At 43.7% G+C, this 18,664-nt stretch overlaps 1 protein-coding gene across 1 annotated transcript; it reads left to right on the forward strand.

Moving 5' to 3' along the window:
• The first annotated feature begins 1,672 nt into the window (after window positions 1–1,672).
• LOC129203672 (phthioceranic/hydroxyphthioceranic acid synthase-like) lies at window positions 1,673–13,261 on the forward strand. The gene is made up of 6 exons (XM_054818492.1): window positions 1,673–1,748; window positions 3,053–3,206; window positions 4,979–5,139; window positions 6,390–6,593; window positions 6,697–6,878; window positions 7,173–13,261. The coding sequence occupies exons 1-6, from the start codon at window positions 1,688–1,690 to the stop codon at window positions 12,729–12,731; spliced, it is 6,321 nt and encodes a 2,106-aa protein (XP_054674467.1). The 5' UTR covers window positions 1,673–1,687; the 3' UTR covers window positions 12,732–13,261.
• Window positions 13,262–18,664: the final 5,403 nt, after the last annotated feature.

Genomic DNA, 18,664 nt, shown 5'->3' on the forward strand with positions numbered 1-18,664 from the left:
CCACATTTTAGCATGCATATTTAAAAAAGAAACCTCACAGAATCATATATAAATAACTTCCAAAGACTCAGCCTATTAGTACACCCTACTGGGAGGATATAAGGTAAGAGTTACATAGCTCACTGGATAACTCTATAGATGCCAAAGATATATTTTATGTTATAATTGGAAGATCCTTATTTTTCTACTATATGCTATGTAAGTGCTAACTCAGGAACAATGCTTAAAAGTACCTTTGTGATAAGAGTATCTATGTTGGACTTTGCAGCTTTAGGTTAGCAATAAAAGTAAAATATGAAATAGAAAAAACATAGAAATCATAGACAATTCTGATAGAACTAAAAGAAGACATTTTTTATAGCATTTTAGAATTTGTATTTTTGGTAGAATAGAATTTACTTCTAGAAAGCCAGATTCTGGTCTCCTTATTTTTGCAAGGTGGCCTTTTAACTTTGTCTTAGTTAGTGGAACTATGAAGTAAATTTTTAAATGTGTGAATCTGAGCAGTTGTTATTAATTTCACATTTCAAAGCAAACCTCCAAGAAGTCATAACTGTGAATGATGTGTGGGGCTGTAAAACAGCCTCATCTCTGCTTCACTGCCGTCAGTCAATAACTGAAAAGGGCTTTTGGGGACCTACTGTGGTATCACTGAGATAAGAATCTATCACCACTGCCAAGAATCCCCCAAAATCCCTTCCAACATGAATCTTGTCCTCTTTGTGGGTTGAAACAAGCCCAGGAGGACTGAAGGGTTCTGAGGTGGGCACCCTAGTGAGTGCTAATTAATTGAACCGATTTTTATCTCACAAGTTCCTTTCCCAGAATTAAGGAAAAAAAATCAGCTTTGCATTCTATACTGAGGTATTTAATTTGATCCCAAACACTTTTTTTCTTTGCCATCTAATTTGTTGAAAAAAATTCATGAAAGCAAAAAGCTTTCCCTGTGAAGCTGCAAGTGAGGTGAAAGGCCAGTTATTCGTATGGCTGTAGTGGGGCTGCCTGGAGGCTGCTCATGGTCAGGAAGACAGAGATCTTGTGGCTGTTGGTGGCTTTGAGCATGGTCTATGGGGGTTAACCTCTGACTACAGAGGAAGCTGATTTAGGCAAAAGCTAGGCAGCCTTGGGGTCCAGCAAAGCAGAGCTCTGAACAAGATTTTTCTTTCCAGGCTCTTTTCCAGAGTGTGGAAGACCCACCTTTTGCTCCTTCAGCTACTTGATCGTCTGTTGCCTGTTTAGGTGGTCCGATTTTAACTGGTAATTTGCAGAGTCTGTTTGGGAGATCTGCTTTGTGAATAGGATAGAGATGATAGAGATGAAAGTGTGCCTTGGTCAATGCACAGTTCACTTCTGAACGCAAGAAGTGAAGCAGGACTGATCTAGGGAAAGGCTCAAGAGCAGATCAGCCGATGGCAGTAGCACAGGTTAAACCGTAGCAAGGAAGTGTCTGTGAATGAGGGAATTAGTCAGGGATTTTCCTCTAAAAGTAGAGACAACAAGAAAGATAGCACGCAGCTATTTGCATCTGTAGGGAATGTCATTTCTCATGGCAACGAAAAATAGATCATTCAAGATTAACGAACCTTTGCTGTGCAAGGTTCACCTTTTAACCTAATATTTATTTAATGATACGTGCATAATTGTTTGAGCTGGCTGACTCTTACACCTGTTTTAAGCAGCCCAGGCGATGGAGATCGAGATTGGAGATGAAATTGCTATTGTGGGAATAGGATGCAACTTTCCTGGAGGTAAGTTTTGTGTAAAAGCAAAGCAGGCTGCTGAGTGAACATTGAAAAGCATGGTCACTCATTCATGTCGAGGTGGAGGAAAACAACATGTTCCTCCCTTACTTCTGTAGAATTTGTTGCTTTGCTTGTTTTCTTTCTTGCCTCACCATATTTCAGTTCCAGGCTTCATTTTGACCAAGATTCAACAGGTGTATGTGGTACAGGGATAACTATATGGCCCATAGCTAACTGAACAAACATGAATGCATGCATTAAATCCTAATTTGGCGTAAGATGTGCCAGTAAAAGGAAATGTTGTTCTTAATTATCTCGCCATGCAGTAAGTGAGCATGTGCTCTGATCCTGCACTGTGCATGCTCAGAACTACATTCTGAACTTGCCTCAAAAGAGCCGTTGAGTGGTGGGAGCTGTTCAACTACCCCATGTCTGGCCAGTGGCTGAGGCTGTGTCTATGACGGTGGACTAACTGTGGGAGGGCTTAGATGGGAATGCTGTCCTGCAATCACTAGTCACAGCTAGCACAGTCCTCAGCCCAGCTCTGGCCCACATTCTCCTGGTCAGTGCTTGGGCATGCCACAGGTCAGCACCTGCAAGGGACTGTTTCTAGAGTGCCTGTGGGTGCGCGGCCACTGCGTATGTTGGGGGAGAAACGTGGGCCACTGTGTGGATGCCATGTTAGTTGGTTTCAGGGCTAAGAAGAAGGCCTAGACATATCCTCAGGGCCTGGAGCTGGAGCTCTGGATCTCAACCAGTAAGGACAGGGTCCCTCACAGTCCAGTAGTGAGGTGTTGGGCTCTGTCACCATTGAATATACACATACTTCTATGTTTGATTTAGATGCGCTTCTAGTGTTAGGGACAAAGGATAATGCCTCTGGCACTTTCCTGGTATTTGTAAGCTCAGTCTGTCTTCAAAGAGCTAACGTCCAGAGATGACCTTTTGCTGCCAGTGGAGCTGCCTGGGCAGTGGTGCTGTACAGATACAGAAAGACCTCATTGTACCTGTGTGGGCATTGAGGACATGATGCATGTATATAGTAGATGCAGTGAGATGGTTGGGAAATGGGGATAGCAGTAGGTTAAGGATTTTGTGGGGTTCCTTTTCTTTTAGGCAAGCAGTGAAGGGATCAGTCATGCCTTTCCATTTTCCTCTCATCAAAGAAAGATCATTTCTTCCTCTGGTGATTGTACTTGAACAGCCTAGATTTATACGTGGGAGTTCCTTGTAACTGAGTGTGCATTTCTGAGTCTGCACAGGGAGGGGGAGCACATAATTTAATCTACTTTAAAACCTTTGTACAACAGGTGATGGAATTGACAATTTCTGGAAAGTCCTGGAGGAAGGCAAAAACTGCACAGTAGAAATCCCCCCCGAGAGATTTAATGCCAAAGAGTGGTATGATCCGGATGATAACAAGCCAGGAAAAATATGTACAACACGAGCTGCTCTTCTTAATGAGTGAGTCTGTTACTATGTGGTGCCACCGATTTTTTTTCTGTACTTAGACTAACATGTCCAGCCTTTCAGAGGGTGTAAGCCAAAGGGAGAGCTTATAAGTGGGATCTAGGAACTGGCTTTCTTTTATCTCACGTGATGAACATGCAGTTGTCAAACACTAGGCATTCCTGGTGTGTAACATTGATGAGCAAATTTAGTTACAGGCTGTGTTAAGCACGTACGTACATGGCTGGGAACACACAGGACCTTTTTTTATATAGTCGAACATGTATGTACGTACCCACTACATGCTGAGATGTCACCTGGCATGTGATGGAAGTGCCTGCATTTCGGGTATACAGAAGTACACATGCATTATGCATGAGGGGGGATATACTGGATTTGATGTGGGCTCCAGCCTGCCAAATAATTCGTACTGTCTGTAGTACTATGGACCGTGGAGGAAGGTGACAGAGTGTGGACTCTGAGCCATAAGAACTGCCTGGTAAGTCTCCTCCAGTTTCAGCCTGAAGGTTAGCCAGCTTTTCTGGACCTCAGGACCTAATCCCTGTGCTTGGCAGGATAAGTAGCTCTAATTCACATTTAGGGGTGACAATTTAGAGATAAAGTAAGAAGGTCTGGTTTTGCTAGATAGTCAAGAAGGGGATTGTATGCTTAATTTATGCTAATTTAATAGTTCTTGTAAACCAGAACTATTCATAATTTCATAGTAATCTTGCTTTTCTCTAGGCTCATACTGTCACGTCCTAAAAAAAGGAAACTTTTTCTTTACTCTGAGTAATACCTCCATAATACTGAGGGATTAAGTATGTACAAGTATGAGCTAAAGGCACTAGTGTAAAGAGAAAATCTGGAGGAATAAACTACAGTGTGCATCCCTTCACTTGTGCCCTCATGTCAAATTATCCCAGAGATGTGGGTACAGCTGTATGGGGGCTATGACTAATATGAAGAATAGCAAATTACAGTAAGATCAACATACATATCTTTTATTTTAAATCCACATTCACCGTAAATCCTCAGGCTGTAGACCTTTATTCAAATGAGAAGTTCACAAGCACAGAAGCAATCTTATTGCCTCCTGAGAATAATTCTTAGCAGGTTTGAGTCGTAGGACCCAGAATTACTTCAGTGATTAGTGCCATGCTAGATCTTGAATTCACCACTAAAATCAAGAAATGACAGAAGACCATGCAAATCTGATCTTGTGATACAAGATTAAGCCTGGGCTTGGTTGTTTGTACGTGTGGACCTACTTTGAAGATTTCTTAAAGATAAACAGAGACACATACACATATAAGATATTTTGAATTTGTTATTAGAGAAGTATGGGCATTTCTTGGAAGCATCTGAGCTGATCCTCTACTTATTGGTTTTAAATTGTAAAGCATCTCTATGTATTACTTTACAATAATTCAGAAGACAATATTTGTTTAAAACTTGTTGGTTAAGACCACATTACAGCAGAGGGAGTCTCATTCTGCAAATTGTCCTGTTGCTACTAGTGGGATAATCAAGTGAATAATAATTTCTAGGGGTGGGCTCATAACTCTGAAATGCAGAATCATTAATAAAAATACATATTTTGTGGTGGGACATAAACCTTCCTTGGCCTATAACAATTTTCTTCTGAATTTCATAAATGGGAACTGTGGCCTGAGCACCACTTACTGCTTTGCTTTTCATGAAATTGCAAAAAATGTGTACTTTGAGTCTAGAAATAAATGCATATTGTATATCTATTGTACCATTTTCTGGTCTGTGTATTTTAGATTTAATTCATTTGACAACCACCTGTTTGGGATTAATGATCTGGAAGCTGAACGCATGGATCCACAACAGAAGTTACTGATAGAATGCACCTACAAAGCCCTGGAGGATGCAGGAGTCCCTGTAGAAGCTGTCAGTGGCACCAAAACAGGTGTTTTTGTTGGTAAGATGAAAATTTCATGGTGAAAAATGTCCCTTTGAACCCCACAAAGATTGGAGCACTCCTTCATAAGCTTTACATACATATCTAGCGCTGGAGAACTAAAGGCTACTGTGCTATGACACTACTGGTTATTTTTGCTAAGGATTACTAGGCTACTCCAGAAGTTCATTATATAATTCACGTATCTGTTTTAGGTGCTCCTCTTAGTGTGTCAGGCACTGAAGTTGAAGCAGGAAACAGCTTCATATGTACATGGCTTCATATGTACATGTACCCAATCCTTCCCAGGGATGATACTCTCAAGCCAGGCCTACACTTCTTTCCAGTATACTTTTCCAGTAAAACACTTCTTAAGGTGTTGTGGGGGCTAAGATCCTTTTAAAGCAGCAGAAATCCTCATGCAGATATTAGTATGCTACCAAGGGGCACTTGTCCAGCTGCTTATTTGGTTGAGGAGCTAGAGTAACAGCACATGTTTGCTGGCGTAATCTGTGTCTCTTTTAAGAGGAGTTTTCTGGGGTAGTTAGGCTGGTGTAACTACAGGGGCAAACTCTTTAGATTAACTTTGAGTCTGAAACATGCTCTTCTTCCACAGAGGAGACTATTCCTTGCTCTCTGAGTAGATGTACTGCATTTTCCACACATGCCTGTGGAGCTGAGGATCCACTGTATTTCAAGCATATGTCTTCTCAGAAGGAGGACACAACTCCTCTCCAGAGGCCCTGTTCTTCTTTTCTATTTCTCTCTTACTTACTGGATGACAGTGAGCAAACCAAAGATAAATAAAAAGCATTGGATGTAGCTTATGCTGTGACTTGGTACATATGAGGAACTGGCACTAATGTGTTGTACATTTATATCCCAGCTCTCCTCATCGCAACTTCTTAATCTATATTCCCATAGCGAAACCAAAACAGCCACTCCACCATTTTCAAACTGACATACAGGGGCCTAAGCAGGCTGCACAGAGCTTAACTGCATCATATGATGAGCTAAGCCATCAGGAAAGGCCTGTCATTTACTATGCAGGTAGAAATTTCAAGTCTTAGGTCTGTTTGTGTAAGCTGGGTCCAGGGGAATTGCTGGGAGTTTTGTCACTGACTTGCATTGAAGCAAAGTTTCACCATAGGAGCATTGATGCCATGTAGTTTACTATTAAAACAGAAAACCAAAACGCACTCTCAGGTTTAGAGCTGTACATCCCTTTTGTTTGCTTGGGTTAATGTGACATGTGTTTGATATTTTTACAGGTCTTATGAATCGAGACTATGAAATCGTAACGAGCAGAGCAGTGAATGACATAAATCATTATGATGGTACAGGAACAGCAATGAGCATTGCTGCAAACAGGGTCTCATTCACATTTAACCTGACTGGACCATCACTGACTATTGACACTGCATGTTCATCTTTTCTTTTTGCTCTGCACTACGCCTTGCGAGCAATTAAATCAGGTAAGGGGACTGAAGAGATGCTGGACAACAAAATTAGGATTGCTACTGTTTCTGTCTATCATCCTGGACATCTCAACATGAGTATGTTTCTGTTTTACTCCAGGGGACTGTGAGGCAGCAATCTGTGGCGGAGTGAACTGCATAATAGATCCCCGCACCTTTGTATCTCTCAGTAAAGCAAAAATGATCTCTCCAGAGGGAATAAGCAAACCCTTCTCCAAAAAGGCAGACGGCTATGGAAGGGGAGAAGGCTGTGGTGTTGTTTTCCTCAAACCACTGAAAAAGGTAAGACTGCTTGTGAAGGAGCCTAAAATAAGACTGGTTGCTTACCTGAATTTTGTGCCTTCTGCTCTAATAACTACTTTTCCAGAAAATATTTTCCAATTCAAGCTTAAGATTAATGAAGCACTTATTAAGCATTAAGCATTTATGCACTTTCCCTACCATGGGAAAGGGATCACACATTTAAAAGTTAGTATTGTACTCTGTCTGTTCTTGGTTTTGTTGGGTTTTTTTGTTTTCTCCTATACAGAGAAAGGATGAGATTATTAAAGACAATTTTACCTCTTTATGACACAGGCAAAGGAAGACTACAGCAAAATCTGGGGTGTTATAAACATCAGTGCAGTAAATCAGAATGGTAGGTCCATAACTCCAATCACAAGACCGTCTCAAGTAGAGCAAGAGAAGTTACTGCGCAGCATTTATGAAACTCATGTTGATCCCTCAGTTGTGCAGTACATTGAAGCACACGGTACAGGAACTGCTGCTGGAGACCCTACTGAAGCTGAAAGCCTAGGTAGTGTCATTTGTAAAAACAGGTCTTCACAAGTTTCCATTCTGAAAATGGGTTCAGTGAAAGGGAATATTGGCCACACTGAATCAGCTGCTGGAGCAGCAGGGTTAATCAAAGTGCTTCTGATGATGCATCATGGAAAGATTGTTCCGTCCTTGCACTACTCAAAGGAGACGAGCAGCATTGATACAGAGAAATTACACCTTGCAATTCCCACAGCTGTAGAGCCCTGGGAAGAATCCAGTGAGTATGGAAGAGTAGCTGGCATCAACTGCTTTGGATTTGGAGGAACCAATGCTCACGTTGTAGTCAGGCAGGTTAAGCAGCTAGAGCCCCTTCCTGCCTTTAAGAGGCCCCTTGAATTAGTTCTGCTGTCCGCAGCATCAAGTAAGTCCCTTCAGGTGACAATGGCCGATACAGCTGACCAGCTGAACACAAGAAACTCCATAACTCTCCCAAGCCTGGCCTATACATCTGCCTGCAGACGAAGCCATGCCAACTACAGGTACCGAAAAGCATTTGTCACAAATTCTCTCCAGCACTTGCAGCAAGAGGTTATGTTGGCAGCAAGCACTGAACTTGCCATGTCAAAGGTGGAACCACGCCTGGTGTTTGTGTTCTGTGGCAATGGTGTAATGGTGAAGGAGTTCAGTCTGACATTGCTGAGCTCAGAGCCAGTGTTCAGAGACAAGTGTAAGGAAATAGAAGCACTTTTTCGGAAACACGCTCCCATCAGCCTCCTGCCAGCAAGAGGTCATAGCCCAAAGGACTTGTTGAATCCAGAGCTTTCCCAGCCCTTGCTTTTTACCCTGCAGGTTGCCTTAGCTTCCCTTCTGAAATACTGGGGTATTAAGCCAGATGCTGTTGTTGGCCACTCAGTAGGGGAAGTTGCTGCTGCGCATTTTGCTGGGTACCTTTCCCTGGCAGATGCAGTCAAAGTGATTTATCACCGGAGCAGGCTGCAGGCAAAGACTGCCAGTGGCAGGATGTTGGTGGTTGGAAACATTCCTGTTGAAGAGATTGCTGAACGTCTGCATCACTACTTGGGAAAGGTGTGCATTGCAGCTTTCAACAGCCCAGTTTCCTGCACCTTGTCTGGGAATTCAGACTCTGTGGATGCTGTCCGGAGAGATTTAGCTCAAGCCTTCAGCCACAGAAACATCTTTCTTCATGTGTTAAATGTCCCAGCTGCGTACCACAGCCCCAGCATGGATGTGATACTTGGGGAGTTGGAAAAGAACATACAGCCTTTAGAAAAACGGAAGGGGGAAACTGAAGTGATTTCGACCCTGACTGGGGTGGCTGCTTCTGAAAAGGACTTTGCTCAGGGCAAATTCTGGGCCCGGCATACTCGCGAGCCTGTTGCTTTCACTCAAGCCATCAAAACTGCAGCTAGAGACAGGGAAAATGTGATGTTTGTGGAAATAAGTCCTCACCGAGCATTGCAGCGAAGCATAAAGGAAACTCTAGGAAAAGGCACAAAGGTGTTCTCTTCTTTGCAAACCGATGCAGAGTATCAGACACTCTTCACCCTGGTAGGAAATCTGTTTGAACTGGGATATAATCCCAACTGGCAGCACTTTTATAATGGGTATCAAAGTGTTCCAGTGGCCATTCCACGGTATCAGTTTGATCGCAAAAAACTCATGGCCCGTCTGGATATCCATCAACAAGCAAACCGAAGAGGTGTCAGCTCCAGTCATCCTTTGATTTATGGCATAAACAGTGAAAACATGGAGTTTGGCTGCCTGCTGTCTCATGACACAACATCGTACTTATATGAGCACAAGAACAATGGTGTGGCTTTAGTCCCTGGTGCTTTTTATGTGGAACTTGGTCTGGCCTCTGTGATGAGCAGCTCAAGACCTAAAGTGCCTCTGAGTGCTTGCCAGATGAGTATCAGTTTTTCTGCGCCATGTGTTCTCACACAGAGCTCCCAAGTCTTGAGTATCAAGCTGAGTCCACAAAAAGCAGTGACAGCTTTTGAGATACTCTCTTCCTCCAATGCAGTTTATGCTGCAGGCCAAGTTACAAAGAGGCCTGAAGCTGTGGTGGAAGAAAGTACCATTTCCTTCCAAGACATCTATCAAAGATGCAGGTCAGTGGTTAGCAGAGAGGAGGTTTATGAAGCACTCTCTCAGGTTGGCTTTCAGTATGGCTCCATATTCCGGCAGCTCAGTGATGTGCATTATTGCCAGGAACTAAAGGAAGCTATAACAAGCATAAAGGTGAACAAGGAGACCGTCGGAGAGATGTACAACTACTGTATCCATCCAGTGCTGCTCGATTGTTTTCTGCAGATGACGGCTGTCATGACCTCAAAGACATTCCAGTCCAGAGCAGGCTTTCCTTCTGGGATAGGCAGCCTGGTAGTGCTCCGACCACTGGAGGAAGAAATGATGATGTATATGAGAACAAGCAAATCCATTGGGAACTGCCTAGAGGTCTGTGGATGCTTTATGGACAAACGTGGTTCCGTTTTGGCTGAACTCAAGCGCGTTGCCATCACTTTCATGAAGGAAGCATCTTCCAGAGACAATGAGTTCATGTTTGAAAACAAGTGGAAAGAAGTCTCTCCTTCACAGATGATTGGACCTCCAGGGGCTATGCCCAGAGTCCTAGTGTTTGCGGACAAATTTGGGATAGCTGAGCAGCTCAAAAAATATTTGCATCCTGATTCAAGACATGTTACGTATGAAGACTGGGAAGCCCTTTTGGAAGGCCACACACAGAATAAAATGAGAGCAGAGGTTGAGGATTATGATGAAGTTCTGTTCCTGTGGGGAATTCAAAAGTTGAATGAAGATTTCCCAAGCAAAGTGGTAGACCAATTGGCAAAGTGTTGTGAAGCCTATCGTCAAGTTATTGTGGCATTAAGAGAGAAAACGTCTCGCTGTTCAGTCAGAGTTATCACCTACAGAACCACAGAAAGAAGTGTAGACCACATTAACTGTGGGTTTGCATTGTATGGCATGACCAGAACTTGTGTCGTTGAAGTTCCAGAAATCACGTTTCAGATGATTGACCTCAGCTCTTCCAGTTCCCTGGACATCTCAGTGCTAGCAGATGTTCTTGTCAAATACAAAGGTGTGGACTATCCAGAAATTTGCATCAGCCAAGGAAGAATTTACATGGCTGAAATCAGACGCTCACCTTTTGTAGATGCAGATTACAGCCAACCCATAAGATCTCTCCAGAAGTCAGAAACATTCACTTTGTTCACTTCTGATCCGTACACAGCAAAAGATTTGTCTGCTGAATTATCCACCAGCACTGCCACTCAGCTTGAAAAACAGAGCGTTGAAATTCGGGTGGATAAAATATGTCTCCACTCAGAAGATTATTTTCCCATTACTGTTTCTAGTCGTAACTTTGGTAATACACTGTATTGGAATTCACAAGCAGTAGACAAACACAGACTTTTAGCTCTTGATTTCAGTGGCACAGTAACAGCAACAGGTGTCGATGTGAAGAAAGTTAAAGTGGGAGATCATGTGGCTTCATGTTATCCAGCTGCTGCGTCATCCAGAGTTCAGATTCCAGGAACAGTTTGTTTGAATGTAAAGAAATTCCCATGCTTTCAGAATGTCCCTTGTGTGTCATACTTTATCATTGCATGGGAAATCTTCAATCAGAGGTTACCCAAGGGGAAACATGGCAGAACACTGGGTATTATTTCTACAGAGCCATCATCAGTTTTGTGCCATGTTCTTTCTGCAGCAGCAGAAGAGATGGGTTGGAGAACAGTACTCGCGAGGCCCACTCCTGATAAGTTCCAGTATATAAACTTATGCAATGCCCTTGTTGTTCTTCCTCCAGTAAACAGACTGTCTCAGGAGGATCTGGCCCACATGTACTTTCTTAAAGATGTGGTGATAGTGTGTGGCAATCGACAGTCTGAATGTATCCAGAATGTCAGTGGAATTGATCATGAAAATATCAGCTTTCATACCCTTACACTTAGCAGCATTTTCCAGAAAGCATCTCTAAAGGAATTGCAAAAGACTGTGCATGCATGGATCAGTTCCATGGATATGAAACAGTTTAGACATCTATCAGGTTCTGTTTTTCAGCAGACGGAGAACTTTGCAAGAATGAACTCTGTGATGTCCTATTTTACCAGCAAATCTGTCCCACTTGCTGTACTGAGAAGACAGAAGGACATCACCATGCTTTCAGATATACCGTTGTATGAATCCCAGAAGAAGTTGTTTAAGCAGAATGCAGTTTACGTAGTAGTTGGGGGGCTCACTGGACTTGGCTTTGAAACAGTGAAATTCATAGCTAAGAATGGAGGCGGGTGTATTGCAATACTCTCCAGGAGAATTCCAAGCAATGAGAAGCAAGAAGAGATGAAGGCTTTGCAGCAGCAGTATGAAGAGAGCAAAGTAGTGTTTGTGCAGTGTGATGTTACTTCGACCAGTGATGTTGAGAAAGCTTTCCAGTCCATTGCGAACATCTTTGCAGGGAGTCCAATCAAAGGTGTGTTCCAAAGTGCTGTTGTTTTACACGATGGCCGTCTTGAAGTTCTGAACTTGGCTGACTTTCAGAAAGTGCTGAGCCCAAAGGTAGCAGGGACCCTAAATCTTCATTGGGCTACCACAGGCCAGGAGCTTGACTACTTTGTGTGCTACTCCTCTGTTACTTCCTTTCTGGGAAATTCCACTCAGGCAAACTATGCAGCTGCAAACTCTTTCTTGGATGTCTTCTGCCTCTACAGGAGGAACCGTGGGCTTTCAGGCCAATCCATTAACTGGGGTGCTTTGAACCTTGGTGTACTGTTCAATCAAAACCATATTCAGAACATTCTGGAATCCAAGGGCATAGACATTCTGCAAGTGCATGAAATTCATGAGTATCTCAGGAAGAGCTTACTTATGAATAACCCGCAGCAAGCTGTCGCCAAATTAAATTTTCAAGCTTTATTGCATCATGTTTTTTCTCGGATTATTTCACTCAAAAGTCGCTTCATTTCACTTATGTCAGAAGAATTCAGGAACAAGCTTGAAACCTCTGAGGAAACTCAAGTCCAGGGTACTGCCTCAATCAAATCTGAAGACTACATCACTTCACTGGTGAGTGACCTCACTGGATTGAGCCCAGATGAATTAACCATGAATACCCCACTTTCATCATTGGGCATAGACTCTATGTTAGCGATGACAATTCAGAACCGTGTCTTTCAAGAGAGAAAGGTGGACATACCTCTTCTGAAACTGCTTGAGCCTCACACAACTCTGTCAAGTTTAGTAGTAGTTTTAGAAGAAACAAGCAATGCTAATGGAATAGTTGAGACAAAAAATGCTGCGGTTGAAAGTGCAGAAAATGGGAGCTGGCTATAGGAGTCTTCTCACTCAGGAACTGTCTAACTTTGAAGATACCTGCACCCTTTGTAGTATCTCAGAATACGTCATTGCAGACAGAGAAGAACATCTGGTGATGCTGAATGGTCTCTTCTGCATCGACCCAGAAAAACCCACACCAGGTTCTTCTGCCATTGCACTAGCTGTATTAATTTCAGTCAATTGTTTGACTTGTTACTTTCAGTATATTTACCTTCATTTTTTCAATATTTTAAACTGGAAATAGGTAGATTAATACATATACATTTTCATTTGGCAAATTTGTACGTTCAATGCACATTGCATTTTTCAAACCATATTAAAGTCTTGATGAAAATGATGTGTTTGTACTTCTAAATGATGAATGTACATGTAAAGCAGCACAGGATTATCACCATTTTTGTCATTATATTCTTAATGTATTATTCTTTTTGGAATATTATCAAATGTGTATAAATACAGGCATCTTTTTGAAAGACTTCTAGACGTTGTGAATTTCAAAGGTTTCTTCTCAAAAAATTGCACTTAATTTTTCCTTATATCTGCAAAAACATTAAAAATTTGCCAGTTGCAAAGCATAGAGTAAAGCAACGGTTTTTCTTCATGAATTAACTATCTTTTTTGAAAGCCCAAATAAACAAGAATAGTAAAAAAGATTAAAAAGCAAAACCTAAAGTGTATCTTTGTCTTATTTTAATTTTTTGTTGCTCACCCGCTCTCCAAGTTTAAATTTTCCTATTCCTAGCACCCACCCTTATTTTAGTCCAGTGAGAAAATACAAACTTTTCCCCAAAGACACTGCAGGAAACTTTGTTTATAGTCTCTTAATATGGGAATAGGGTCCTTGTGTTTTTTCTCCCTTTTATACCTACTTATCATTCATCCCGAGATGTCCGTTGCAGCTCTGGTTGTATTCTCCAGTTCATGGAGTATCCATGGACTGTGAGGTCACCCTGAAACCATCTCTTCTCCAGGCTGAACAAGTTCAGTTCCCTCAGCCTCTCCTCATAGGTCTGGTGCTCCAGCTCCCAAGCATCTTGATGGCCTTCTGCTGAACTTACTCAGGCTTATCTATATCTTTCTTATACTTGCAGGCTCAGAACTGGACCAGGGGTTCAGGTGTGGTGTAATGAGTAAAGTGTGGTGTACTGGTGGTGTACATTACACCACCAGTGTGATGTTATGAGTAAAAGTGAAGAATCATTTCCCTTGATTTCTGGGCTATGCTCCTGTCGATATGGCCCAGTTGGCTATTAGCCTTCATTACTGCCAGTGTGGTCAATGGTCTTGTGCTTAGTCCACTGCTCATTGGGACCCCCTGGTCATAGAATCATAGAATGGTTTGAGTTGGAAGGGACGTCAAAGATCACCTAGTTCCAACCCCCCTGCCATGGGCAGGGACGTCCTCTGCTAGACCAGGTTGCCCAAAGCCTCATCCAACCTGGCTTTAAACACTTCCAGGGATGGGGCATCCACAACCTCTCTGGGCAACCTGCTCCAGTACCTCACCACCCTCACAGTGAAGATTTTTTTCCTTATATCTGATCTAAGTCTACCTTCCTTTAGCTTAAACCCATTATTCCTCGTCCTGCACTCCCCAATAAACAGCTCCTCTCCATCTTTCCTGTAGGCCCACTTTAGGTACTGGTAAGCCGCAATTAGATCTCCTCGGAGCCTTCTTTTCTCCAGGCTGAACAATCCCAACTCTCTCAGTCTGTCCTCATAGGAGAGGTGCTCCAGCCCTCTGATCATCTTCGTGGCCCTCCTCTGGACTCGCTCCAACAGCTCCATGTCTCTCCTGTACTGGGGACCCCAGAGCTGGACACAGTACTCCAGGTGGGGTCTCACCAGGGAGGAGTAGACGGGCAGAATCCCTCCCCTCGACCTGCTGGTCACACCTCTTTTGATGCAGCCCAGGACACAGTTGGCTTTCTGGGCTGCAAGCGCTCACTGCTGGCTCATGTTGAGCTTTTCATCAATCAATACCCCCAAGTCCTTCTCCTCAGGGCTGCTTTCAATCCATTCCCCACCCAGCCTATAGTCGTGCCTGGGATTGCGCCGACCCACATGCAGGACCTTGCACTTGGCCTTCTTGAACTTCATGCGGTTTGCATGGGCCCACCTCTCCAGCCTGTCAAGGTCCCTCTGGATGGCATCCCTTCCCTCCAGCATGTTGACCACACCATACAGCTTGGTGTCGTCGGCAAACTTGCTGAGGGTGCACTTGATCCTGCTGTCCGTGTCGCTGACGAAGATGTTAAACAGTGCTGGTCCCAGTACCGACCCCTGGTCCTCTTCATCCAGCTGTTCCCCAGCCAGTCAGTCCCCAGCCCATAACGTTGTGGGGCTTAGTCTGTCTTATGTGCAGAACTGGTGCAGGGGGCTATTCCATCCCAGGTGTAAGGCCTCGCATCCGCCATGGTTGAAATTAATGAAAATTCTGTCAAGCTATTTGTCCCTCCGAATAGCTGCCCTGCCCTTCAGTGTGCCAAATGCTCTCACCTAACTTGACATCTTCCATTAATTTGTGGGAGGTGGACTCTGTCCTGCCAGTTAGGCTGCCAATAAAAAGCCTGCGGGATGCTGCTAGTAACTTGCTGCCAGATGGACTTTGCACTGCTGATATCACCCTTTGGGCCTGGCAGTCCAGTGAATACTCCACTCACCTTATAGTCCTCTTTTTCAATCTATCTCACATCAGTTTGGCTACTAGGATGTATTGGGAGACTGTGTTGAAAGCCTTGCTGAAATCAAGGTAAATAACATCTCTCCTCGTCCACAGAGCCAGTATTTTCATTCTTCAAGGTAATCAGGCTCGTCAGGCACCATTTGCCTATGGAAAATCCATGTTGGTTGTTCACAATCACTTCTTCCTTCATGTTCCTTACAGCCTGAATCATTTGAGTTTATGGCTCGGTATGGGCATACATCCCCATGACCTTGCCCAAACATTTTGGAAGGAAGCATGGTAATGAAATGAGGAGCAAGTAACTCTGTATGTACACATACACATACACATATGTGGAAAGGGACAGGGAAGATTTTAAATCCAGAGTGGTTCTGGTGCAGCAGAACCTGACCAATAACCAGGCAACTCACAAAGCAGAGAAACACGCACATTTATTGTACTTGCTGCCTGTGGTCTTCCCTCTGCAAAACCACAAGAACCTTGCAGCACTGATGGCAAGGTCAAGGCAGTAACGTAACAGGGCTGCTTCACACAGAGAAGTAGATTAGACCTATATTTGTAACTAACTGTGACACAGAGGCTGGAAGATACTTCAGGACATCAGTATCTGGTCAGTTGATGGCTTGATGGGACACACCTTGGAAAGTGTGATGCCAAGGCCAGTTACTGTTAACTCAAACACAACCATTCGTCACAAGAATTGTGCTGATGAACATGATGTGTGAACCAGGAAAGTAACCAGTGTGAACTGCAGTTGCTATAAATACCCATGTGGGTGTAACGCTGTAACAGAAGGAAGCAGAAGCTTCCATTGCTTCAGATGACTGTTTCTGCACCATGTGCCCAACTTGCCAGAGGCAGCAATACCACAAACATTGCACTGTGTCATCCTGATGATCTGAAATAATGTTTGAGTAATTAACAAATTAATGCATCCCACCTGCAAAACAGCGAACTTTTTAACTGATTGTTATGCAGCACTGGTGAGGCCATACCTGGAGTGCTGTGTCCAGTTCTGGGCTCCTCAGTACAAGAGAGATATACTGGAGAGAGTCCAGTGAAGGACCGTGAAGATGACTAAGGGAATAGAGCATCTCTTCTATGAGGAAAGGATGAGACAGCTGTCACTGTTCAGCCTGGAGAAGGGAAGGCTTACAGGGAATCTTACTGATGTATATAAACACCTGAAGGGAGGATGCAAAGACGACAGAGCCAGGCTCTTTTCAGTGGTGCCCACTGACAGGACCAGAGGCAATGGGCACAGACTGAAACACAGGAGTTCCCTCTGAACATCAGGAAACACTCTTTCACTGTCAGGGTGACCTAGCATTGGCACAGGCTGCCCAGAGAGGTTGTGGAGTCTCCCTCCTTGGAGATACTCAAAAGCCTTTTGGACATGGTCCTGGGCAATGGGTTCTAGATTGTCCTGGCTTGAGCAGGGAGGTTGGTCCAGATGACTTCCAGAGACCACTTCCAACCTCCACCATTCTGTGATTCTGTGAAAAAAGAAGCCTCCAAATCTGCAATCAGTTGTGTATTCCAAGACTCTCAGACCATAAAAAAAATCTCTTCTGGAAAAGACAGAGAGAGGAGAGAGAACTATCAACATGCCGCCTCTCCTGCCATGAGTGGATGTATTATCTATCACCTGTGTGAGGTATCACACTGCTTAAGCTTCTGTGTTTGCTGTGTCTCTATACATGGATAGACCTATGATACATACATTTATACTTTTATCGACTTTTTATTATAAGACACTTTTCAATCTCATAATACAGCAGCTGTTAAAGCAAGCACTGCAGGGCCACGTGTCATGGTGAAATCACAGATTACACAGATTAAGGCTCTGCTATGAAGTCTTAATAAGTATTTTCTCAGCCACCAACAGATCAGGCCTGACTACAAGCACTGCCCATAAAGAATTTCCAGAGAACCAACCTGTACCAAACAACAGCAAAACCACTGCAGCAAGTCCATAAAAATGTGGCAAGTGCTCTGGAGAGGAGGACATCAAAGTCCTGAGCTTATTCAGTCATCTTAGTCTGCAAAGAAAAAGGTAGAATCAAACATTTCATATGGACTTTAGGAAGCTCAACATGCTCTTCTTGCTGCTGAAGAGACACACAGTCACTGAGGAGATAGTGTAGTAGAGCTTCATTGCTGCTTCAAGACAATTTGAACTCAAAAGTGGCCTCACAGACACTGGAGCTAACTCACAGAGAGCTGCTACACATGTATTAACTGAGCCAGGCTTATATTCATGCTAAAGCCATCTATGTGAGTTCCTGGCAAAGTGACAGATGTGGAAGATGTGAGGAGGCTCAACACCCCAGGGCAACCTGTCAGTATCAAAGTTCAAAGCAAGGGCAGCTATGGTTTCTTATTTAGTCAGGAGGAGGGACTGCAGAGGGAGAATCCCCCTTGATCTCTTCAAACAAAGGCCGTTTTGTGAAGCAGCCTGTTCCCAAGCTGGCCTATGGTTTGGGAAAAGAAGCAGTTCAAGCTGAGCTCCACAAACCCCCTGCTCCATCCTTAAACTCATCAGCCAGAGGCTCACCTCAAGCAAGCAGATGTATTCCACAATGCAAAAACCCAGGCGGTGAGCTGTGATGTCTGTTGATGGCTTGCCCACATCTGCCTGGTGCCTGGTTGGGGCTTGCCAGATCAGTCAATGCTGATGCGGCAGCAGGGGAGAAACAGCAGCAGCCCTGGGCTGTTGCTTGGCCATGGGACACCTCATGGGTGTGGGATGGGGTGTCCCAGGGAAAACACAACGGCAGATGTCCATGCAAGAGGCCTATTGTGAATGGAGCCACCGATGGTTAGGTCCACAGGGTAGGCAGGTGGTGGGGATGAGTCCCAGCAGGTTTTAGGGCCCCATGAGCGGCTGACACTGGACATGGGAAAAGGATCAGTGGGAGATGGGTTTTCCCACCTGATGGATTTTGGGAAGGCAGGGCCTTGGCTGGCACACAGAAATGCCTCCTGTGTAGAGAGCAGCTGAAGGCCGATGACTGCACTACATAGAGAGGCACGTTATTGCATAGCTTAAAAAGATATATCCAAGCCAGTTAATTATTAGTTTCCAGACTTTTCAATATTTTTATTTAGATTTTTTTAAAGACAAGTTTTTATATTTGAAGGCCATTAGGTGTATTTCTCTAAACATGCTTTTATTTGCCTGGTAAGCTTCTAGTATTGTGATAGTTGTAGTCTGCCCAGATATTGTCTTTGATAATCTAAG

Source organism: Grus americana, chromosome 2 (assembly GCF_028858705.1).
Source record: "Grus americana isolate bGruAme1 chromosome 2, bGruAme1.mat, whole genome shotgun sequence".
NCBI lineage: Eukaryota > Metazoa > Chordata > Aves > Gruiformes > Gruidae > Grus > Grus americana.

Bases quoted from the DNA above. Each gene is read 5' to 3' on its own strand.
- LOC129203672 (XM_054818492.1), top strand. From the start codon at position 1,688: ATGGAGATCGAGATTGGAGATGAAATTGCTATTGTGGGAATAGGATGC. The intron at 5,140-6,389 runs GTAAGATGAAAA...ATATTTTTACAG, and splicing joins CAAAACAGGTGTTTTTGTTG to GTCTTATGAATCGAGACTAT. The intron at 6,594-6,696 runs GTAAGGGGACTG...GTTTTACTCCAG, and splicing joins CTTGCGAGCAATTAAATCAG to GGGACTGTGAGGCAGCAATC.